The 24,806-nt window shown below is 55.9% G+C and overlaps 1 protein-coding gene across 2 annotated transcripts; it reads right to left on the bottom strand.

Annotated features, from left to right (window-relative positions):
• Positions 1 to 1,392: 1,392 nt before the first annotated feature.
• Positions 1,393 to 22,179, bottom strand: TRARG1 (trafficking regulator of GLUT4 (SLC2A4) 1). 2 transcript variants are annotated; one of them, XR_013405886.1, is made up of 3 exons: positions 21,126 to 22,171; positions 5,041 to 5,297; positions 1,393 to 4,076 (listed from the first exon to the last, which is right to left on the bottom strand). XR_013405886.1 is itself a non-coding variant. In XM_015118174.3 (3 exons), exons 1-3 carry the CDS (start codon positions 21,510 to 21,512, stop codon positions 4,063 to 4,065), a joined length of 534 nt encoding a protein of 177 aa, XP_014973660.3. In that variant the 5' UTR covers positions 21,513 to 22,179; the 3' UTR covers positions 1,393 to 4,062. The 2 variants fall into 2 exon arrangements, 1 of the variants encoding a protein (XP_014973660.3); XM_015118174.3 differs by having other exon boundaries at positions 5,041 to 5,173; positions 21,126 to 22,179.
• Positions 22,180 to 24,806: the final 2,627 nt, after the last annotated feature.

Here is a 24,806-nt window from a genome sequence, read left to right as displayed (position 1 = left end):
GAAGTTCGAGACCAGCCTGGTCAACATGGTGAAACCCCATCTCTAAAAATACAAAATTTAGCCAACGTGGTGGTGGGTGCCTATAATCCCAGCTACTTGGGAGGCTGAGGCAGGAGAATCGCTTGAACCTGGGAAGGCGGAGGTTGCAGTGAGCTGAGATCGCGCCATCGCACTCCAGCCTGGGCAACAAGAGCGAAACTCCATCTCAAAAAAAAAAGTGTAAGTATACATGTATATCATATCTTCCAGTTCAATCAATGTTTATTTTGAAGCTTGTCAGCTTCAACATATTGGTCAGGCTGGTCTCAAACTTGTGGTCTCAGGTGATCTGCTCACCTCAGCCTCCCAAAGTGCTGGCAGCAGTTATAGGATGTGGAAACGGTCAACTGCCTCGGCAGAGCTGGAGAGGCCCCTCTCACCACAGCATGCTTCTCGGGGACTGTCCTGCACCACTGGCTACTGACTGTATGACCTCAGCTAAGCCCCTGGTGGCTCCTGACTGTATGACCTTGGCTAAGCCCCTGGATCTCTCCGAGTTTTATTTCTTCCCAGGAAAAGGGGAGGATCCCTCGTGGAAGCGTTGTGAGGATTAAATGAGGTAATTCCAGCAGAGCAGGGAGCCCGGCACCTGGCATGCAGGAAGCGGTGCTGTGGCCTCCAGTCTGGATGGAAGGAGCTTTCACTCACAGGAAACCTGCAACCCGGAGGCTCCTGGTGGCTGGGGCCCTGCCTCCTTCCTTCTACAGACTTGGCCTCAGCACCTGCTACATGGCAGGCCCCGTACTGAACCCTGGGGATGCAGACATGTGGGACAGCCTTCCTGGACCATGTGACTCTGATCTAAAGGAAGCGCTCTAGGCAGGCAGAGAGTGTCTCAGTAGTGAGGCCAGCAGGGAGGGGAACCTGGTGGTGTAGGGACTGTCCCAGGAGGTCTGGGAGCCAGGAGCAGGGACATGGCTCGGCTCACTGCAGCTCCAACTTCTCTGGCTCAAGCGATCCTCCCACCTCAGCCTCCTGAGCAGCTGGGACCACGGGTGTACACCACCACGCCTGGCTGATTTTTAAATGTTTTGTAGAGACAGAGTCTCATTATGTTGCAGGCTGGTCTCGAACTCTTGCCTGCCCTCTTCTCTCCATGCCTGAGATCTATGCAGAAAGGACTAAAGGGAGATGGGACTGGCATTACCACCTATTTTACAGTTGGACAAACTGAGTCCTGGAGGGGACAAGTGACTTGCCCAGAGGAATGCCTCGAGTTGGCCACGGAGTGTGCCAGGTTCCCGGTGCCCAGCCTCAGCCTGACCCTGGGGCCACAGGCGGAGTGGACTGCTCACCCCCTTATTGTTTGGAACCCCCTTGACCCCCGCAGCACAAACAGGCCGGAGGCGAGCATGCACATTCAGGTTTATTTCTTTCCATGCGAAGACACACAGCGGTGTCACTGGTGTAGGCAGTGTGAGGGGTGGGTCTTGATACTCCCTGTGGGTCACAGGGGGAGGCTGGGTTAGTGCCTTAAGCCGGGCCACTGTGTTCATGCAGGTCAGCAGGGCCACTGACCCCTCCGGCGTCCAGGTGGTGTGGGGCAGGGGCTGGGGGACCCTCCGTCCAGGTCCCCTGGCGTCCAGAATGGCTTTCTCCTCCAGGGCCCGAGCTCTCCTCCTGCTCTGTGGTCTGCGGGCCTCCGCCTCCTCCACACACCTCGGGGGCCTCTGAGCTCTGTCCCTGGCGCCTGAGGAAACTCTCAAGTCATCCTCGCCTGCCTGGAAGAGCGCCCTGGCTGTGCCCATTCCTGGGGCATCTGCAGTGGCTTCCCCTAAGCAGGGCCTGTGGGCTGTCCTGGATTCTGAGTGTGAACAAGCGTGTGTGTGTGTGTGTGTGGAGGAGTGCATGGCGGAGCCTATTTGTGCGGGTGTGAAAAGGTCTGGGCATGTGTGCGCTCCGAGGGCACCTAGAGTCCCTTCGGGTATCGTGTTCCTCCCGTGACAATCCCTCAACCATCGGTTCGTTTCTCTCCTCTCCCTGGGTTGCTGAGGCTGAGGACCCCGGGGGCCTGCCGGGAAAACACCCATGCATTATCTCCTTCCAGAGCCCGTGCGGGGCCAGTTCCATCGACCTCACGTCTCCCCCGTGTCACGTGACTTCACGAGTGACACAAAGACTCAGTGCTCACACCCTTCCCCCACAAATAGGGGCATCGGTTTTGGCCTCAAAGATCCCATTAAGCAAACCCAACCAGTCCCTTCTGTATGACCAGGAGAGGCTGGAGTTTATTCTGCAGGTGGGGGACGGACATAGGAACACCAGCTCCAAAGGACCAACCTGGCACCCCTGAGCCCTGCACCCCTGCCCTGCAGCAGTCTCATGGGCTCTGGAAGGCTCAGAGCTCCAGCTGTGCATAGACCCAGGGCCCCTCCCTGCAGACAGAACCTCTGTGACCCTGGGCCTCTGAGGAGGGTGGGGAGATGAACAAGGGCCCTGGAGAGGAGGCAGGAGGGTCCTGATGGGGCACAAAGGATGTTGACTTCAACAGCCTTGGGCCAGCCTGACTGTGGCTGGGAACCCTTCCCATGAAGGCGTTGACTCTGGTTGTGAGGTGGGGCCTCCTAGGGCAGGACAGCCTGGAGCTCCCCTCTCCAAGGCCCGGGAGCTGCAGTCGGGGGCGGGGGTAGGCGGGGGCAGGAGAGGTGCCTGTGGCTGGAGCCTGGGCCAGGGAGAAGTCTAGGGAAAATCATGGGCCTGGGACGGGGGAAGAGGCCGAGGACCCCGCTTGGCTCCTTTCGGGGATCCCATTAGGTCCTAAGACAGGCCGTGGCATCCAGGCCCCAGGCTCTGTGCATGCAAGTATATTCCCAAACCTGGTCCCCCTACTCTGCAGACGGGGCCCTTCAGCCGAGCCCTTCCCTCGGTCTCAGGACTGTCAAACAGACCCCCATAAAAACTCTGGCCCACGCCCTTGCAGGTGGCACAAACGCCCCTGACAGCCTGGGACCCCTTGGGAAGTCCCCCAGGAATGGTCCCAAAACCTCCTCCAGGGAAGGCCCCGGCTGTTTGTGGATGGCCAGGGGCCCAGGGCCAAGCGCAGAGCATAGGGCTGGGCTGGAGGCCTGAAACCACCACCTGAGACACACCACCGGGGCCCCGAGCTCGCATCCCAGGCCATTGCGGAGGCCACGGCAGGACAAGAGCTCAGACCTCGGCCCTCCCCACTGACTGACCTTGGCCAGGTCTGGTCGGTGCCCCGGGCTACAGCAGAAGTAGGAGGAACAGGCAGACTGGCTTGTCCTGGGAGACATCCTGGGACCAGAGTCCTCTAGAGATGCTTCCAAAGCTGACAGGTTTGGGAAGAGGCATGCGGGTCACACCGTCCCAGCACCTGTCTTCACAGACACGCCTGCCTCTCGGCACCATCACCTTGCAGCAGAGGATGTCAAGTGAGGCGGTTGCCTCCTTCCCGGGAGCTGCACCCCCACAGGTCCTGCGGCGGGTGGCGGGGGTGTCCCGGGCCTGTGCTGAGCACAGCTCCACCTCTGTGCTTGGGGCCCTGGCTGGGATCGCAGCAGGCGTGTGACACGAAGCATGCAAACAGTCTGTTCTCTCCCCGCTTGAGAAAAATACAAAAGATGAGGCCCCACGTCTTTGCTCCTGGTCCACAGACACGAAGGAACTCTGCTGCGTCTCTCCCCGCCGGCGTGTGTCTCGTTTGTGGGGCTGGGTTTTTTCCTCATCCTGGCAGTTTCGTTCTTTGGTAGAACCCGGGAAATTGTGCGAACGAGAAACAAGCCAGAGTGCTGGGGTTGAAATCCCAGGACACGCCCAGGAGAGTAAACCACGTCACCCGTCGGGTTCGCTGAGCTTTCCTTCCTCTTTCCAGGCTTTCCCGTCGGATGGCGGCTGACAATGGGTGACTAGGGAGTTTCCCTCTGAGTTTGTGCTTTTAGAACTTGGGGACAGGGGAATGCTTGACAGTCACCACCCCGGCCTCCCGCGGTGTGTGGGATGTGTGGGTCAGAGGTCTCCTGATGGCCAGGGCCGGCCTCTGCTAGCCCAGCTCCCTGGTTAAGTTTATTTCTTCTGAACTGTAAAGAAAAGAACAGATAAGGCAGAACAGGGCTCAGAACCCTGGCTCTTCAGGTCCCTGATTGGAGGATTTGGGTTTCTGGTTCCCAGTGGGAAATGGTAATAGGGATAAGGCTAAGGATTGGGGACCTCTTTGTTTTGGGGTTCTTGGAGAAACTGAACGCCTGCCAATAAGAAGACTGCGGCCTCGGGACCAGCTCAGAGGTGGGCACTGGGTTAGAGGTGGGCATGCAACCCTAACTGAGCCAATCTGAATCAGTCCTGAGACTTTCGCTAGGTAACTATTGACACTTCTTTCCCTGCTTAGTTACTGGACTGATTAAAATGTGTGCCACTCTGGCCGGGCGCAGTGTCTCACGCCTGTAATCCCAGCACTTTGGGAGACCGAGGCAGGCGGATCACTTGAGGTCAGGAGTTCGAGACCTGCCTGGCCAACGTGGTGAAACCCCATCTCTCCTAAAAGTATAAAAATTGAATTCTACCATATACATTGCTTGCTTCTGGGGTTCCCCGGCTGGCTGTGCGGGGATTTTAGTGTTTACAAAGCACAGTCACATCCGTTATCTGGGGTGATGCTTACAAAAGCCTCTGTGCTGAAGGCTCTTTCCTGCCACTTGATACCAGCAAACACTGAGGCTTAGCTAGTCAGGAACCGGCCCGGTCCCAGGCCCATCAGAGCTGAGGCTGGAGCTCCTGGCCGCTGACTCTGAGTCTGTGCACTTTCCACACCCTTGCCATCGATTCACTCTCCAGGCATCAGACAAGCCTGCTAGCCCCTCCCTGCTCGGCCGGTCCCTGCTGGGAACTGGTTGCTTTTCTGGAGTGGGAAGATAAGGCCGGGGCCCCCACCGTCCCTTCTCCTTCCCCCAACCCACCACCTCTGTCCCTGAGGCTGGGTACACCCTTGCGCAGTCCTCCCACCAGGCAAGCTGGCCCCCTCCTCTCCAAGGAGCTGGGTTTCACCTGTGAAGTTGACGGTCACGGCCACCGTGATGATGACAATGCCCATGACGATGAGGGTGATGCTGAGCAGCCGAGCCAGGCGGCCCAGCCTCCGGGCGCCGTCCACGTTGCCCTGTTGCATGCTACTTCGAGACTGCGGAGAGAGCATGGAGAGACCCCGGGAACCGGGAAGCCTGTCAGCTTCATGGGCCTCAGCAGGCAGCCCTGGGGTGGTCCTGAGCCTGGGCCTCCATCCTGTCCCCATGCCAGCCCACACTCTAGGGGAGAGAAAGAGGGTTCCCCCTGGAGAAGTGGCCGGGGCCTCTTGTGCTGACCCCTAACCACGCCTGTCCCTTACTGGCTGGGGACAGCTGGGAGCAGAACCAGAAAGCCTGGCGCTTCTCAGGGTGGTGGTGGAGGGGGCGGCGGTGGCAGGTGGGAGGCTAGAGACTGAGGGCCTGAGAAAGTGGACCAGCTCCAGGCCAACTGGCAAGAACAGCCAGGCCAGGCCCCCCGGACTCCAGCGCAAGGCTCACTTCTGCAGAGGCACTGGGATCAAAGACAGCCCCTGGGCTCTTCCTACAGCCGACACACCGGCCTCCTGTCCCCCGTGGGCACCCTCCACCCCCATTGCCATAAAAAGAGACATTGTCGGCCGGGCGCAGCGGCTCACGCCTGTAATCCCAGCACTTGGAGAGGCTGAGGCGGGTGGATCACAAGGTCAGGAGTTCGAGACCATCCTGGCCAACATGGTGAAACCCCGTATCTACTAAAAATACAAAAATTAGCTGGGTATGGTGGCGGCGCCTGTAGTCCCAGCTACTCGGGAGGCTGAGGCAGGAGAATGGCATGAACCTGGGAGGCGAAGCTTGAAGTGAGCCAAGATCGCGCCACTGCACTCCAGCCTGGGTGACAGAGCAAGACTCTCTCAAAAAAAAAAAAAAAAAAAAAAAAAAACTGTCTTCACAGCCTCCATTTCCCACCCAAGAACCACATCCTTGTTCAATGGAGCCCACTTTCCTGATCACACAAAAGCATGAAATGCCTCATGCTTGCCTGGGGAGACCAGGACTGGGTGGGGCCACATGTGGCTTCCTAGGGGCCCCGTTGTATGTATCACTCCTTCTCAGTGAGCTCTGTTCTTCCTGAACCTAGTGAAAACGGATGAGGGTGAGGACAGAGGTCCTAGGAGGGTCCTGGGGTGACTTGGTAGGAGGTGGGGCCAAGCGTCTCTAAGGGTCCTGTGTCCCTGCCTCCCTAGAACAGGAACACGCAGGAGTTCTCTGATGGTGTGGCTGGTTTCAGGGTCTCAGGGAAGTCTCTTTGTTATTTTATTTTCTGATTATTTGAGGCTCCTGAGTTCAACATGGAAATGCGGTTAAGTATGATGACGATGATGACGAAGATGATGATGAGTTTACTTCATGCCAGGCAGCTTGCTAAAGTCTGTACCTAGATTACTTCATTTAGCCTCAGTCACCCTGGGGGTTTGGCAATGCAGCCGCACCTCCCTGAGGAAGAAACTGAACCTCAGAGCCCCGCCCCTTCGTCTCTCTGTTCTCTCTCTGCAGGTGGCCTCCTGGGGTCCTGTTCTCTTCAGTGCTCAGAATTCTAACCAACCTCCACCCAGCCCCGCATTTCATTCCAAGCTCCGTCCGGGACAGTGTGATATCATCACACTCAACCCGCAACATCACCAAACTCAACCTATGCCTTGTGTCTCTCCTCCTCCTTGCCCAGGCCTGAGCTCCTCCCTCTCCATGATGACTCCTCTGCCCTCTGTGATAAAGCAGGAGCATCACTATCTTGAACAAACTCTAAGTCTCCCTTGATTAAAAAACCGCCTAAATCCAGCCCCAAAACATCAGCCTAATGGCTAATGTCAGCATAACCAGAAACATGCCAACCCTGAGATGAACCCCTCTCCAATCAGAAACATGCCAACCCTGAGACACCTCCCCTCTGACCAGAGACGTTCCAGCCCACGGTCAACTTTTCCTCACGTAGAAACATTCCAAACCTGTGATAAGCCCCCAGCTTCCAAAAGCCTTAAATATCCTTAGTCTGTAAGAGAGAACAGTCCTGACCAAAATTGGCCAGAAGCCCCTCTCCGGTTTACTCTCTGAAATAAACCTGTCTGTGACAGTTGAGCAGCTTTTTTTTTTTTTTGATGGAGTCTTGCTCTGTCGCCCAGGCTGGAGTGCAGTGGTGCAATCTTGGCTCACTGCAAGCTCCACCTCCCGGGTTCACGCCATCCTCCTGCCTCAGCCTCCCGAGTAGCTGGGACTACAGGCACCTGCCAACGCACCCAGCTAATTTTTTGTTATTTTTAGTAGAGACGGGGTTTCACTGTGTTAGCCAGGATGGTCTCGATCTTCTGACTTCGTGATCTGCCCACCTCGGCCTCCCAAAGTGCTGGGATTATAGGCGTGAGCCACTGTGCCCGGCCTGTTGAGCAGCTTTTTATGCTTCTTTCCTTTTTTTTTTTTTTTTTTTTGAGACAGAGTCTTGCTCTGTCGCCTAGGTTGGAGTGCAGTGGCATGATCTTGGCTCACCACAAGCTCCACCTCCCGGGGTCACGCCATTCTCCTGCCTCAGCCTCCTGAGTAGCTGAGACTACAGGCGTCCGCCACCACGCCCGGCTAATTTTTGTATTTTTAGAAGAGATGGGGTTTCACCATTTTGGCCAGGCTGGTCTCGAACTCCTGACCTCAGGTGATCCGTCCTCGGCCTCCTAAAGTGCTGGGATTACAGGTGCAAGCCACTGTGCCTGGCCTCTTTCCTCTCAAAGATCCCCCCAGCACCAGTCTCTGTTCTTCCTCACCCTTTCCCCACGTCCCCAATTCACACTGTATACCAGGCACATACCTCCGATTCACACTGTATGTATACCAGGCTCATGACCCCGATTCACACTGTGTATATTTATACCAGGCTCATGCCCTGATTAACACTGTACTTATACCAGGCTCATGCCCTGATTCACACTGTCTGGACTTATACCAGGCTCATGCCCCCGATTCACACTGTCTGTATTTATACCAGGCACTATGCGAGGCCTCGGGATGCAGCGGCATGGAGAAGCATCCTGTTCCTGTTGTCACAGAACTTCCAGCCCACTGGCCGCGTTTGTGATCACACAAAGAAAGGTAAAAATGCAACTGTGGGTAGCATGACAAAGGAGAGGCACGTGGTACCAGGAGAGCTCGTGAAAGGGGAGAACTGGGGAAGACTTCCTGGAGGAAGGACATTTCAGCTGAGATGTGGAGAAGGATGAGCAAGAATTCGATTGTTTCCAAAGGAAGGAGGAGTATCCCAGGCGGAGAGAGCAGCCATGTACGAAGGTGCTGCATGGCAAATGTGTAGATGTTCAAAAAACAGTCGCTGACTGAGGAGGTAGGAGGGACTGGACGGAGGTCAGCGTGGCTGGGGCTGATGGAGGGAGGAGGGCGAGGCTGCAGAGGTGGGCAGGGCCAGGCCAGGCCGGGCTCGAGAAGCACCAGGAGAATGGTCCTTACACCATGAGCAGTAGGGACCGGTGTAGGACGTGAGTCTGGAATGATAGGACTGGATACAGATTTCCAAAACACCGTTCTGCCTGCAGCGTGGGGATCACAGGAAGATGAGTCGGGAGCTGTTGCGAAGGTTCAGTGGGATGATGGTGGCTGAGGCAATCCCAGCTGCTCAGGGTCTTCCACAGAACAAAGTCCAAATGCAGGCCAGCTTTACATTTCCTGTGTGTGTGTATTTGTTTGAGATGGAGTTTGGCTCTTGTTGCCCAGGCTGCAGTGCAATGGCGAGATCTCGGCTCACCACGACCTCCGCCTCCCGGGTTCAAGCATTTCTCCTGCCTCAGCCTCCCAAGTAGCTGAGATTATAGCATCCACCATGCCCGGCTAATTTTGCTTTTTTTTTTTTTTTTTTTTTTTGAGACGGAGTCTCGCTCTGTCACCCAGGCTGGAGTGCAGTGGCCGGATCTCAGCTCACTGCAAGCTCCGCCTCCCGGGTTTACGCCATTCTCCTGCCTCAGCCTCCTCAGTAGCTGGGACTACAGGCGCCCGCCACCTCGCCCGGCTAAGTTTTTTTTGTATTTTTAGTAGAGACGGGGTTTCATTGTGTTAGCCAGGATGGTCTCGATCTCCTGACCTCGTGATCCGCCCGTCTCGGCCTCCCAAAGTGCTGGGATTACAGGCTTGAGCCACCGCGCCCGGCCATAATTTTGCATTTTTAGTAGCAACAGGGTTTCACTATGTTGGTCAGGCTGGTCTTGAACTCCCGACCTCGGTGATCCCAGCCTTCCAAAGTGCTGGGATTACAGGCATGAGCCACTGCGCCTGGCCTACATTTCCTGTTTCATCCTCCACTATTTTCTTCCACAACCACTGGGCCCAGCCGATCTGAGTTGCTCGAGGTTCGAGCGCCGACCTCCACAGGGCTTCGTTCTGGCTATTTCTCCTGCTTCTCCAAAACGCCACGTGTCCAAATCCCTCCATCCTTTAAGGGGTGGCGCCAAGGCCACCTCCTCTGTGAAGCCCACCAAGATTCCTCCAGCTCTGCCAGAGGAATAATAAACCCTGGCACTCTTGCAACATATATCTCGTGCTGGGAACAATGCTAAATGCTGCCACCCATTAGAGCAATTCATCCTCTGCATTAGTCTGCTCTCATGTTGCTAATAAAGACATACCCTAGACTGGGTAATTCATAAAGGAAAGAGGTTTAACTGACTCACAGTTCAGCATGGCTGGAGAGGCTCAGGAAACTTACAATCATGGCAGAAGGGGTGGTAAACACGTCCTTCTTCACATGGTGGCAGGAAGGAAAAGTGTTGAACAAAAGGGGAAAGTCCCTTATAAAACCATCACATTGGCTGGTGCGGTGGCTCATGCCTGTAAGCCCAGCACTTTGGGAGGCCGAGGTGGGTGGATCACCTGAAATCGGGAGTTCAAGACCAGCCTGGCCCACATGGCAAAACCCTGTCTCCACTCAAAATACAAAAATGAGCCGGGTGTGGTAGCAGGTGCCTATAATCCCAGCTACTCAGGAGACTGAAGCAGGAGAATTACTTGAACCCGGGAGGCGGAGGTTGCAGGGAGCTGAGATTGCACCATTGCATGGCTGAGGTGGGCGGATCACCTGAGGTCAGGAGTTCGAGACCAGACTGACCAAGATGGAAAAACCCTGTCTCTACTAAAAATACAAAAAATGAGCTGGGCGTGGTGGCACCTGCCTGTAATCCCAGCTACTCGGGAGGCTGAGGCAGGAAAATCGCTTGAACCTGTGATGCGGAGGTTGCAGTGAGCCAAGACCATGCCACTGCACTCTAGCCTGGGCAACAAGAGCAGAACTCTGTCTCAGGAAAAAAAAAAAAATCCACCAGATCTCATGAGAACTCACTATCACGAGAGCAACACATGGGGGTAACTGCCCCAGGATTCAGTGACCTCCACTGGGTCCCTCCCAGGACACGAGGGGATTGTGGGAACTACAATTCAGGATGAGATTTGGGTGGGGACACAGCCAAGCCGTATCACCTTCCTAACACTCCAACGAGGCAGGGATTGTGATTAGTCCATTTCATAGACGAAGAGATGGGGGCAGAGCACAGACCATGATGTGGATGTGGTACAAGAAGCTACTGGGGAGGGGGAAAACGCCAGATCAACAAGGGCCCTGGGCCAGGAGCAGTGGCGCATGCCTGTAATCTCAGCACTGTGGGAGGCCAAGGTGGGCAGATTGCTTGAGGTCAGGAGTTCAAGACTAGCCTGGGAAACATGGCAAAACCCCATCTGTACAAAAAATACAAAAATTAGCTGGGCGTGGTGGCGTGTGTCTGGAGCTCCAGCTACTCGGGAGGCTGAGGCAGGAGGATCGCTTGAGCCTGGGAGGCGAAGGCCGCAGTGAGCCGAGATCATGCCATGTGCTCCAGGCTTGGCAACAGAGCGAGACTCTGTCTCAAAACAAAACAAAAAAAAAAGTGGGGCGTGGTGGCTCACACCCGTAATCCCAGCACTCTGGGAGGCCGAGGCGGATGGATCACGAGGTCAGGAGATCGAGACCATCCTGGCTAACATGGTGAAACCCCATCTCCACTAAAAATACAAAAATTAGCTGGGCGTGGTGGCGTGTGTCTGGAGTTCCAGCTACTCGGGAGGCTGAGGCAGGAGGATCGCTTGAGCCTGGGAGGCGAAGGCCGCAGTGAGCCGAGATCATGCCATGTGCTCCAGGCTTGGCAACAGAGCGAGACTCTGTCTCAAAACAAAACAAAACAAAAAGTGGGGCGTGGTGGCTCACACCCGTAATCCCAGCACTCTGGGAGGCCGAGGCGGATGGATCCCGAGGTCAGGAGATCGAGACCATCCTGGCTAACATGGTGAAACCCCATCTCCACTAAAAATACAAAAAATTAGTCAGGCGTGGTGGCGGTGCCTGTAGTCCCAGCTACTTGGGAGGCTGAGGCAGGAGAATGGCGTGACCCTGGGAGGCAGAGGCTGCAGTGAGCCGAGATCTCACCACAGCACTCCAGCCCGGATGACAGAGCGAGACTCCGTCTCAAAAACAAAGGAACAAACAAACAAAAAGGGCCTGACGGTCCCATAAGGGAGTCAGGATTTTGTCCTGCAGGTACAGGGAGCCAATGAAGGATATGAAGTGGGGACAGGATCAGATTTTCATTTTAGGAATGATCTTTCTGACTACTGTGTAGAGTGTGGGCTGGAGATTGGGAGCAGACAGTTTCAAAGACTGGAACGAAGTAGAGGATTGAAAAAGAGTTCAGATTTGAGAAGTTCTGAAGGTAGAATCCATGGGTTTTGGTGAAAGGTGAGATGGAGGGTGGAGGAGGAACTGGACTCGAAGGATTCCAGGGTTCCCGGCTTGGGTGCAGGATGAGTGGAGGTGCCCTTCCTCCAGCTGGGAACCAGGAAGAGGGCCGTGCAGTGTTCGGGCTTGGATTTGGGCAGAGGTGGGGAGTGCCACGGGGTGTAGCTGTACTTGGAAAAACCGGCCTCATTGTGCAGGAGTCGTCACACAGGGATGCAGCTGAGGCCATCCCAGGGCAGATGGACAGACAGACAGGACTGTGGGCGGGGCAGATGGAAAGACAGACAGGCCTGTGGGCGGGGCAGATGGAAAGACAGACAGGCCTGTGGGCGGGGCAGATGGAAAGACAGACAGGACTGTGGGCGGGGCAGATGGAAAGACAGACAGGACTGTGGGCGGGGCAGATGGAAAGACAGGGCTGTGGGCGGGGCAGATGGAAAGACAGACAGGCCTGTGGGCGGGGCAGATGGAAAGACAGACAGGCCTGTGGGCGGGGCAGATGGAAAGACAGACAGGACTGTGGGCGGGGCAGATGGAAAGACAGACAGGACTGTGGGCGGGGCAGATGGAAAGACAGACAGGACTGTGGGCGGGGCAGATGGAAAGACAGGACTGTGGGGAACACTGACTCATAAATAAAGGGGGTGCTGGGGAAAAGAAGGCTGGAAGGGAGCCTGAGGAGGAGCGGGAGAGGGCGGGAGGGCAGCAATTGGGAAGTGCAAGATGGGAAAGAAGCAGGGAGTGGCTGACAGTGCCCTGTCCCGCATAGGTCAAGCAAGATAAGGACGAAATATCAAACTATTGGCAATGCTGGGTCGTGCTTACCCTTGGCAGGAGGGTTTCAAAGGAGCCCGTGGGGGGATGAGGGGCCCGTGGGGGGAGGAGGGGCCGGTGGGGGAGGAGGAACGCGCGGGGGGATGGGGGCCGGTGGGGGGATGAGGGGCCCGCGGAGGGATGAGGAGCCCGCGGGGGGATGAGGAGCCTGTGGGGGATGAGGGGCCCGTGGGGGATGAGCCGCCCGTGAGGGATGAGCCAGTTGTGGGGATGAGGAGCCCGTGAGGGGATAAGGAGCCCGGAGGGGGATGAAGAAGCTCAGACAGCATGTCTCGGAGGCAGCTCTTAGGAGCTCACCTGTGGATGCGAAGAGGGTGATGGCAGAGCAAATACAACTGGGTGGACAAAAGGGGTTTCTTTCAGATGGGAAAGGAGGAGAGCTGCAGAGAGGGAAGGGGGATGAGACCGAGTGATGGGTGCTATGATGCCCCCTGGCAGCAGAGAGAGGCTGAGGTCTGGACTAGAGCTCAGGGACGGCCTGTGGACAGAGTGGGGAGGGCAATCTTGTTCTTAGAAATTGGATGAGAGGGCCGGGCGCGGTGGCTCAAGCCTGTAATCCCAGCACTGTGGGAGGCTGAAATGGGCAGATCACCTGAGGGCAAGAGTTCAAGACCAGCCTGGCCAACATGGTGAAACGTCGTCTCTACTGAAAATACAAATATCAGCCAGGCTTGATGGCATGTGCCTGTAGGCCTGGCTACTTGAAAGGTTGAAGCAGGAGAATCACTTGAGCCTGGGAGGTGGAGGTTGCAGTGAGCTGAGATCGCACTATTGCACTCCAGCCTGGGTGACAGAGTGAGGCTCTGTCTTAAAAACAACACAACAAAAAAAGAGTTTGGAACGGTCCCTAACATGTAGTAGGTACTCAGTGAATATTAGTGATATTAGCCCTCAGCACTGGGCTCCCTCAACTCCCTCCTCCCTGGCTGCTGATTTTTCCCTTTAGAAATTCATTTCCACAACTACACTCCACCCCTTTGCCATCCCCCGACCCAACTCCTGCTTTGAAACTCAACTCCTAACTTCCCTCTCACCCTCTCATGCCCTTTGTCTTCTCTGAGCCTGTGGCCGCTTTTCTCTTCCAAGTTTATTACCATCTCCCTGGTCCTGCTCCCTCCCACCCCAGCCCAACCCTTCGGTGTGTCACCTCAGCCACCTCGCCAGCGTCTTCCTCGCCACCTGGCCCTGCTCTCACGGCAGCTCTGCCATCCTCAGCCTTGGGGTGACCCGATACGCATGTCTGGGAACCTGCACCTACAGCTGGAGCAAATCACACGTGGATGGCCAACAACAACACCCCACAGGCCGACAACAACACCCCACAGGCTGATAACAACACCCCACAGGCCACCAACAACACCCCACAGGCTGATAACACCCCACAGGCCACCAACAACACCCCACAGGCCGACAACAACACCCCACAGGCCGACAACACCCCCACAGGCCGACAACAACACCCCACAGGCTGATAACAACACCCCACAGGCTGACAACACCCCCACAGGCCGACAACAACACCCCACAGGCTGATAACAACACCCCACAGGCCGCCAACAACACCCCACAGGCTGATAACACCCCACAGGCTGACAACACCACCCCACAGGCCAACAACACCCCACAGGCTGATAACAACACCCCACAGGCCGCCAACAACACCCCCACAGGCCGCCAACAACACCCCCACAGGCCGACAACAACACCCCACAGGCTGATAACACCCCACAGGCTGACAACACCACCCCATAGGCCAACAACACCCCACAGGCCAACAACAACACCCCACAGGCTGAGAACAACACCCCACAGGCCGAGAACAACACCCCACAGGCCGACAACAATACCTCATGGGCCAAAAACAACACCCCCCAGTCTGATAACAATACCCCACAGGCCGATAACACCCCACAGATCAATAACAACAGTCCACAGGCAGAAAACAACACCTCACAGGCCAATAACAACACTCCATAGGCTGATAACACCCCACAGGCTGATAACACCCCACAGGCTGAAAACACCCTGCAGGCCGATAACACCCCGCAAGCCGATAACAACAACCCACGGGCTAATAACACCCCACAGGCTGATAATACCTCACAGGCTGATAACAACACCCCCACAGACCGATAACACACCACAGGCTGATAACAACATCTCACATCCGTGGTCTCCAGCCTCAGCAGAGGCCTCGGGCCATTGACCTGTCTGTGCCTGGTCACCTCCTCTCCCTGCTGCCACCAGGCCCCTAGTTCTCAGCAAATGACCTTGGGCCCACATCCCTGGAGGCCTGGAGGGCACACAGCGTGAGCTAGCCCCTTCGCTCTGAGCAGTTCCATCTGCCTCTGCCCTCACAGCCTCTCCTTCAAGCTCCCAGGGACGGGGCATCTTTTTCCTGGGCTCTGGATCCCATCTCTTCACTGCTTCCCAGACCTCAGCTCATCAATCATCCCTCTCCATTTTGCCGAGGCCCTTCCATCTCCCAGTCATCAGGGATCTACGTGTGGCCAAGGCAGTGGATGCCTCCATGCTCACTGAACCTGAGCTGCCTCAGAGCTGGCTCCTCCCTCCTTCAGACTCTCTCCTCCCTGGGCGTCTCTCCCTCTTTCCTAGATTTCCTTCCACCTCCTGGAATCTCCTTTTCAAAACATTTTTCTGGCCACTCCCCTCAGCCCCTCTCTAGATGTTAGAGACTCCACATCTCTCATGTGGCTCCAGTTTCTCTCTCCCCTCTACTCCCATCTCCTCCCCTCCCCTCCCCTCTCCTCCCCATCCCTTCCCTTCCCTTCCCTTCCCTTTTTAAGGGGAGTTGCGCTTATTTTATTTTGTTTTTTTCCTTTTTTTTTGTGGAGAATGGGGTCTCGCTATATTACCCAGGCAGGTCTCAAACTCCTGGGCTCAAGCTATCCTCCTGCCTCTGCCTCCCTGAGAGCTGGGATTACAGGCGTGAGCCACCGTGCCCGGCGCCTTCCCTTTTTGAGACAGAGTCTTGCTCTGTAGCCCAGGCTGGAGTGCAGTGGTGCAATCTTGGCTCACCGTAACCTCTGCCTCTGCCTCCTGGGTCCCAGTTCAAGTAATTCTCCTGCCTCAGCCTCCGGAGTAGCTGGGATTACAGGCGCACGCTACCACGCCCGGCTAATTTTTGTATTTTTAGTAGAGATGGAGTTTCACCATGTTGGCCAGGCTGGTCTTGAACTCCTGACATCATGATCCGCCCACCTTGGCCTCCCAAAGTGCTGGGATTGCAGGCGTGAGCCACCGAACCCAGCCCTCTTTAATTTTTTGAGATGGACTCTTGCTCTATTGCCCAGGCTGGAGTGCGGTCACATGATCTTGGCTCACTACAACCTCTGCTGCCCGGGTTTAAGTGATTCTTCTGCCTCAGCCTCTTGAGTAGCTGGGATTATAGGCATGTGCCACCACGCTTGGCTAATTTTTTGTATTTTTAAAAGAAACGGTTTCACCATGTTGGCCAGGCTGGTCTTGAACTCCTGACCTCAAGTGATCCACCCGCCTTGGCCTCCCAAAGTGCTGGGATTACAGGCATGAGCCATCGCACCTGGCCAGAACTTAAATTCCTAGAGCAAGTCCCTGCCGCCTCCCTCTCCCGCAACACCCTTGCAGCCCTCTGCCATGTCAGCCAGACTGTCTACTTATCCGATCCATCTGCTTCCCAAATGTCAACACAGTGCCTGGTTCATAAAAGAGGCACATTCATTCACGGGGCCCTGACTGTCCTCTGCTACTTAGTTCCCTCAACACAAGCAAGTTGCCATTCAGGTCGACTGAATGAATAAATGGTCAGTGCATCCAACTCTGAGAGGGTGTCAGAGCCCCTCTGTCTCTGTCCCTGGCCCTGGGCCCGGCCTCTTCGCCTCTCGCTTGCATTCCTACAAGGGTCCCCTCTGCTAAATATCCAGCCTCATCCCCTCCTCTCACCCTGCCCCAGACCGATCCACCAAAATGGAGATCCAACCACACTCCTCTCGGCTGCAAAGCCTACGACGTGCTGCCAAGGCAGAGATGATGCTTGAAGACGTTATGCAAAGCGAACGAGGCCAGGAACACAAGGCCTCGTACTGTATGATTCCATTTATCATTTAATGTCCAGAATAGGCAGATCTAGAGAAACAGAGAGGAGATGAGTGGTTGTTTGGGGCTGGGAGGGTCAGGGATGGAGGGTGATGGCTAAAGGGGACAGGGTTTCTTTCTTTTATTTTTTTTGAGATGGAGTCTCACTCTGTCACTTAGGCTGCAGTGCAGTGGCTGGATCTCTGCTCACTACAACCTCTGCCTCCCGGGTTCAAGTGTTTCTCCTGCCTCAGCCTCCCAAGTAGCTGGGATTGCAGGCACCCGCCACCACGCCTGGCTACATTTTTTGTATTTTTAGTAGAGATGGGGTTGCACCATACTGGCCAGGCTAGTCTCGAACTCCTGACCTCAGGTGATCCACCCGCCTCGGCCTCCCAAAGTGCTGGGATTACAGACATGAGCCACTACGCCCGGCCAGGGTACAGGGTTTCTTTTGGATATGAGGCAAATGTTCCAAATTGACTGTGGCTGTGGTTGCACCTGTCTGTGAATACACTTTAGATGGGTGCATTGTATGGTATGTGAGTTATATCTCTTTTTTTTTTTTTTTTTGAGACGGAGTCTCGCTCTGTCGCCCAGGCTGGAGTGCAGTGGCATGATCTCGGCTCACTGCAAGCTCTGCCTCCCAGGTTCACGCCATTCTCCTGCCTCAGCCTCCCGAGTAGCTGGGACTACAGGCACCCGCCATCACGCGCAGGTAATTTTTTGTATTTTTTAGTAGAGATGGGGTTTCACTGTGTTTGCCAGGATGGTCTTGATCTCCTGACCTCGTGATCCACCCGCCTTGGCCTCCCAGAGTGCTGGGATTACAGGCGTGAGCCACTGCACCTGGCCAAGTTATATCTCAATAAAGCCATTTCTAAAACACCACGATGCCTTCCCACCTCCCCCGGGAGGCTCCCCGCTGCCATCACCCTGGGGCCGGGCGCGGTGGCTCAAGCTTGTAATCCCAGCGCTTTGGGGGCTGAGGCGGGCGGATCACAAGGTCAGGAGATTGAGACCATCCTGGCTAACACGGTGAAACCCCGTCTCTACTAAAAATACAAAAAATTAGCCGGGCGAGGTGGCGGGCGCCTGTAGTCCCAGCTACTTGGGAGGCTGAGGCAGGAGAATTGCGTGAACCCTGGAGGCGGAGCTTGCAGTGAGCTGAGATTGTGGCACTGCACTCCAACCAGGGTAACAGAGCGAGACTTGTCTCAAAAACAAAACAAAACATAACAAAAAACCCCAAAAAACCATACCCTTTCCCTGTCAGAGCCCCACACCCTCCCGGTGTTGTTCTGAAGCCCTGGGTGTGGCCCGTCTCATTTCACCCCCTCACGGCTCTCTCGTGCAGGCATTACGGTTATGCCCATTTTGCAGACAGGAATGCCGGGGAGAAGAGCCGTTTGAATGACTTTCCCAGCTAATTACCTTAAGTTTATGTCTAGCATGGGTGCTTCTTGAAATATGTCGTAAGAATCTGTTTAAGAGTTCCTTCCCGGCCGGGTGCGGTGGCTCAAGCCTGTAATCCCAGCACTTTGGGAGGCCGAGACGGGTGGATCACGAGGTCAGGAGATCGAGACCATCCTGGCTAACACGGTGAAACACCTTCTCTACTAAAAAATATGAAAAACTAGCCAGGCGAGGTGGCAGACGCCTGTAGTCCCAGCTACTGGGGAGGCTGAGGCAGGAGAATGGCATAAACCCGGGAGGCGGAGCTTGCAGTGAGCCGAGATCCGGCCACTGCACTCCAGCCTGGGCGACAGAGCTAGACTCTGTCTCAAAAAAAAAAAAAAAAAAAAAGGCTGGGCGCGGTGGCTCAAGCCTGTAATCCCAGCACTTTGGGAGGCCGAGACGGGCGGATCACGAGGTCAGGAGATCGAGACCATCCTGGCTAACACAGTGAAACCCCGTCTCTACTAAAAATACAAAAACTTAGCCGGGCGAGGTGGCAGGCGCCTGTAGTCCCAGCTACTCGGGAGGCTGAGGCAGGAGAATGGCGTGAACCCGGGAGGCGGAGCTTGCAGTGAGCTGAGATCCGGCCACTGCACTCCAGCCTGGGTGACAGAGCGAGACTCCGTCTCAAAAAAAAAAAAAAAAAAAAAAAAAAGACTTCCTCCCCGCAGGACTGGAGGCTCTGGGGATTGGCAACGGTGTCTGGTCAGCACTGTATTCCTTGTGTCCAGCCCAGTATTCATCAGACCTGACTCAAAAACCGTAAAATGGGCCGAGTGTGGTGGACTCATGCCTGTAATCCCAGCACCTTGCAAAGCCGAGATGGGAGGATTCCCTGAGGTCAGGAGTTTGAGACCAGCCTGGCCAACATGGCAAAACCCCATCTCTACTAAAAATACAAAAATTAGCCGGGCACAGAGACGGGCGCCTGTAATGCCAGCTACTTGGGAGGCTGAGGCAGGAGAATTGCATGAACCTGGGAGGCGGAGCTTGCAGTGAGCCGAGATCGCATCATTGCATTCCAGCTGGGGCGACAGAGCGAGACTCCGTCTCAAACAAAACAAAACAAAACAAAACCTTTAAAGAATGTAGAAACAGGCCAGGTTCAGTGGCTCACACCTGTAATCCCAGCACTTTGGGAGGCCAAGGTGGGCAGATCATGAGGTCAGGAGTTCAAGACCAGCCTGGCCAAAGTGGAAAAACCCCGTCTCTACTAAAAATACAAAAATTAGCCAGGTGTAGTGGCGGGTGCCTGTAATCCCCGCTACTCAGGAGGCTGAGGCAAGATAATTGCTCGAACCTGGGAGGCAGAGGTTGTAGTTAGCCAAGATCGCACCATTGCACTCCAGCCTGGGTGACAGAGCAAGACTCTGTCTTGGAAAAAAAAAAAAAAAAAAAAAAGTAGAAATGCACGGGGGCAGGTTTCTGTGGTCTTCTCGCCTTAGACTTAGGCTCCCTTTGACAGAGGCAGGTCCTGCCCAGCCTGCACCCTGCCACCCTACCTGGAGATGGATTCCAGCAGCTGTTTTCTCCTGAGCCCTTGGGTGGCTCCCTCCCCAAATCTGGTCTCCCCTCCTGAGGCCTTTCCCTGTAACCAAGAGGTGGGCCCTGCCCAGAGACACTGGCTGCACCCCTGGGTCCTGGCTCTACCTATAAGCAGTCCCCAGGTACAGCAGGCATCACAGAGAGCTGCCCGGAAGGCCCCTGCCCAGCCCTGCTTCCAGAGCCCATGCTAAGTCCCTCCAGGGCCCCCTGATGTCCTGAAATGTGGTACTAGCTTTGGTGGGATGCGGAAGGCTTCCCTGGTGGGAGGCTGGGCCTCACTGAAGTAGACAGAGTTGTTTGAAGAAATAGGAGCTTTCTCAGAGGACAGCTCCTGGGGGTTCGGTGATGGTGACGCTGCAGGGAGTCCCTCTTGGGAGAGCTGCCCGCCCCCCACCCCCCACCAGTCCTCTGGCCCTGACCAGCCTGGGCCAGCAGTTTTCTGCCCCCTGCCCCTGACCTCACTCTGAAAACATTGCTGGGCCCTGCTTCTCCCTCTCCCCGCCCTTTCATAACTCTCTCTTCTTCCTCGACTTCAAAAGTCACTTGCCAATATCTGCTGACATTTTCTATGAAATCCTTTATAAGTAGCTCTACCCAAATGGCTTGGGTTGGATACAGTCTAAGACCATTCAAAACCCCATAGACGTGAAGACCCGGCCACATGCCCCTTCCTGGGCATGGCGGGCCATGCCCTCTGGCTCTCACAGTTTTCACTTGTGACCCAGACCTCCCCTGCCGTGAAGACGGAGGCTGAAATCAGCCCAGCTGAGGAGGTGCAGAGGGCTCCGGAGGGAGCTCCACGCCTGGGGAGGAGCAGCCTGCCAGCTCTCCCCGCTTTGTACGCCCCTCGGGGGAACCTGGCCCCGGAGCCCTCAGCCCACTGCAGGGAAGCCGCTGTGACTCTTGGAAACCGGAGCTGGCAGAGGCTGGGAGCATGTCCAGGTGGCCTGGGAGGACACACGGGGCCCTGGGATCCCCGTCTGGTGCAACCTCTGCTGAGACAGCCCTACTCGGTGATGATTCTTTGGAACCGCCCGTCCCTCCTAAAACAGTAAGACCCCCAGCTGGGTATCTTTCTGCCCTGAGGGATGTACCACCAGGCAACTCCCTGAGTGCCCCTCCCCAGCAGCCATAGGCACAAAGTCAAGCTCTGATGCCCAGAAGCGGAGATGAGAGAACAGAACGGGAGCTCTCCCGGCCCCAGGGCCCCTCTCGAAGGGGAAGGAGGAGGCCAGTGAGGAAAGGAATCTTCCTCAAGCCCCCCACTCCCAGGTGTTTCTTCTCCACACCCTGGGCAGTGTGTTTGGTGCCTGCCCGGGGGACACACAGCCCTGGGCCCAGCCCCCGCCCCTGGAACAAAGAGCAGCACTTACCATGATGGAAATGATGAGGGGGATGAGGTTGAGGGGCCAGACGGGGCAGAAGCAGGAGACGATGGCCAGGATGAGGTAATCTCTGGGGGCTTCTTGGTCTTGGGCATAGGAGGTGGTGGCGACGGAGGACGCCCTCCTTGAGCTGGCCCGGGAGGGGGACCGAGGCAGTGGGGCCTCCAGGTGCCCCTCGGAGATGGCCTTGAAGGGCAGGCCGTGGCCATTCTGCTCCAGGTCCAGAGGCCCCGCGAGGGTCTTGGACAGATTGAGGGTCTTGTCTTCCTTGTCCTCTGCCTTGGTGAGGAGTTTCTCCATCTCCGGCAGGTCCAGGGGTGCGGTGGAGCCTGGCTCCTGTGCTGAAGGAAGCTCGGGCTGCACAAGATTGGCCATGTGGGCCTGGGCCTTGCACGGCTGCAGCTCCAGGCTGGGACAAGGGACTCTGGAGGGACCTCAGTGCACCATTGCCCAGCCCTGACTGAGGGCCTCCAGGTCGGGGGCAGAGGCGTCCCTCAGGCGACGGAGGGCGGGCTGGGTGCTGGAAGGGTTGGGCTGGGCTTCTCAAGGCCAGCTGAGTTCAGAGGCTGTGGCCTGCCTGCTGCCCCTGCGGCGCTCCCAGAAAGATGCTGGAGCCTGCAGCTTCGTTCAAGTTTGAGGCCAACTTTGCTGGTGCTGCTGAGAGCACAGATGGGCAGGGAAGCAACAGAAATCTCAGAGAGCAGAGAGGGGAATGCGCCTCTTCTCAGGGAGGCTGTGTGTGTGTGTGTGTGTGTGTGTGTGTGTGTGTGTGTGTGTGTGTGTGTGTGTGTGCGCGCACCACACGGCCTCCCTCCCTCTCCCCCTCCTTGGTGATGCTTTTCCTTTTCAATTCCCCTCTCCCCAGAGAACTACCCTGGCAGCATTTTGCTCCAGCCCAGCCCAGCCCAGCCCAGCTCTGCCCTGCCCAGCCCGGCCCAGCTCTGCCCTGCCCAGCCCGACCCAGCCCAGCCCAGCCCAGAGGGACCTGAGCCAGCCTCCGGTTTCTGTTGCAGCTTCAGGGCCATGCTCTTCAGGGCGGGGCTCTGGATGGGGAGAAAGACGCACCGGGCCCCACGGGGTGTGTCTTCAGCTGTCCTAGGAACTGAGCCCTCTGCTGCTGCTTCCAAAGCAAGCCTGTACTTCTTCTGCTGGGAAATGCTAGACCCTAGACCCCCTCTTGCATCCCACCCAGCCCCTGACCCCCAACCGCTAGGAGCATCCAGGCCAAAGCCTGGCTCCCGACTCCAGAAGGGAAGGGGAGGTGTGAGCACCAGGGCAGCCCCTGGATCCTGCCTGGACCAGCAGGGCCCCTTGAAAGGGTTTCTATGTAGCTCACCACCAGGTGGGGAAGAGGATAAGGGGGAGTGTTGGATCCGCCTCATGCCCATCAGAGCGACTCTGTGGTGTTAAGAGCCGCTAGGTCCGAGCCGTTCTGGGAAGATGCCAGCTCGGAAGGGCCTCAGGCTGTTTGTCCTCTTGGATTCTCCTCTGCGTCTTTGTTCTCTCTGAGGTTTTCTCCCTCTGTCTCTGCCTTCTTCTCTATCCTCGGCATCTCTTTCTCTCTATATCCCTGACGCCTCTCCTTACATGGTTTTACAAGTGTGACCTGGAGCCACCAGGGATGTGTGTGTGTGGTTTGAAAGTGGTTGGGCCGGGCGCGGTGGCTCAAGCCTGTAATCCCAGCACTTTGGGAGGCCGAGACGGGTGGATCACGAGGTCAGGAGATCGAGACCATCCTGGCGAACACGGTGAAAACCCGTCTCTACTAAAAAATACCAAAAACTAGCCGGGCGAGTTGGCGGGCGCCTGTAGTCCCAGCTACTCGGGAGGCTGAGGCAGGAGAATGGCGTCAACCCGGGAGGCGGAGCTTGCAGTGAGCTGAGATCCGGCCACTGCACTCCAGCCTGGGAGACAGAGCGAGACTCCGTCTCAAAAAAAAAAAAAAAAAAAAAAAGAAAGTGGTTGCATGAAATAGTTTAAAATCCTACAATCAGGCGGGGTGCCATGGCTCATGCCTATAAGCCCAGCATTTTGGGAGGCCGAGGCAGGAGGATTGCTTTAGCCCAGGAGTTTGAGACCAGCCTGGGCAACATGGAAAATTCCCATCTCTACAAAAAATACAAAAATTAGGTGGGCGTGGTGGTGCACACCTGTAATCCCGGCCACTTGGGAGGCTGAGGTAGGAGAATGGCTTGAGCCTGGGAGGTCAAGGCTGCAGTGACCCAAGATCGTGCTGCTCAAATGGGAGATATGGGGCTGAAAGGACACCTGGAAATGAATAAGATTTGAAAATTCAGCCGGGCGTGGTGACTCACACCTGTAATCCCAGCACTTTGGGAGGCTGAGGCAGGTGGATCACTTGAGGTCAGGAGTTCGAGACCAGCCTGGCCAACATGGTGAAACCCCGTCTCTACTAAAAATACAAAAATTAGCTAGGCATGGTGGCCGGTGCATGTAACCACAGCTACTCAGGAGGCTGAGGCAAGAGAATCACTTGAACCTGGGAGGTAGCGGAGGTTGCAGTGAGCTGAGATTGCACCACTGCACTCCAGCCTGGGCGACAGAGCGAGACTCCGTCTCAAAAACCAACCAAACAAAAACAATATTTGTGGCTTTGGGACAACTTTTCAGGTTTCATAAATTTGACTATATTACGAATTTTGCTCAGGCCAGGCATAGTGGCTCATGCCTGTAATCACTGCCCTTTGGGAGGCCAAGGCAGGCAGATCAAGAGGTCAAGAGATCGAGACCATCCTGGCCAACACGGTGAAACCCCGTCTCTACTAGAAATACAAAAATTAGTTGGGCGTGGTGGTGGGCGCCTGTAGTCCCAGCTACTCAGGAGGCTGAAGCAGGAGAATAGTGTGAATCCAGGAGGTGGAGCTTGCAGTGAGTAGAGATTGCGCCACTGCACTCCAGCCTGGGTGACAGAGTGAGACTCTGTCTCAAAACAAAAAAAGAAAAAAGAAAAAAAGAATTTTTAAAGGAAACCCATCGTTATTTGCAAGATGAAGACCTTGGGGAGCTGCCTCGTCCTCCTGTCAGTCCTCAGGGAGGCCAGGTGTGGGGCCTGGGAACGAGCTGGGCTCCCCTACTCAGGAGCGTCCAGAAAGATGATAATCCTGTATAACAGGAAAGCTCCTGCACAGGGTGGCTAGGTGGGTCCTGAGACCCCTGAGGCTCCAAGCCAGTATCCAGTTGGGCAGAATTCCATGGTACAGCCTAGGAGCTGACGCCCGGGTGGAGGGACGACAGCTGCCCAGCCCAATTCAGTAGCCCCTAGCCACATGTGGCTTCCGAGCCCTTGAAATGTGACTCATCCAAGTTGAGATGTGCTGTGGGTGTAAAATACAAGACGTCAAAGACTGGGTCCAAACACACAAAAAATGTAAAATGTCTCATTAATACTTTTTATTGATTACATTTTTTTTTTTTTTTTTTTTTTTTGAGACGGAGTCTTGCTCTGTAGCCCGGGCTGGAGTGCAGTGGCCGGATCTCAGCTCACTGCAAGCTCCGCCTCCCGGGTTTACGCCATTCTCCTGCCTCAGCCTCCGGAGTAGCTGGGACTATAGGCGCCCGCCACCTCGCCCGGCTAGTTTTTTGTATTTTTAGTAGAGACGGGGTTTCACGGTGTTAGCCAGGATGGTCTCGATCTCCTGACCTCGTGAT

Source organism: Macaca mulatta, chromosome 16 (assembly GCF_049350105.2).
Source record: "Macaca mulatta isolate MMU2019108-1 chromosome 16, T2T-MMU8v2.0, whole genome shotgun sequence".
Taxonomy (NCBI): Eukaryota; Metazoa; Chordata; class Mammalia; order Primates; family Cercopithecidae; genus Macaca; species Macaca mulatta.
This window is presented reverse-complemented; position numbering and strand designations above follow the sequence as displayed.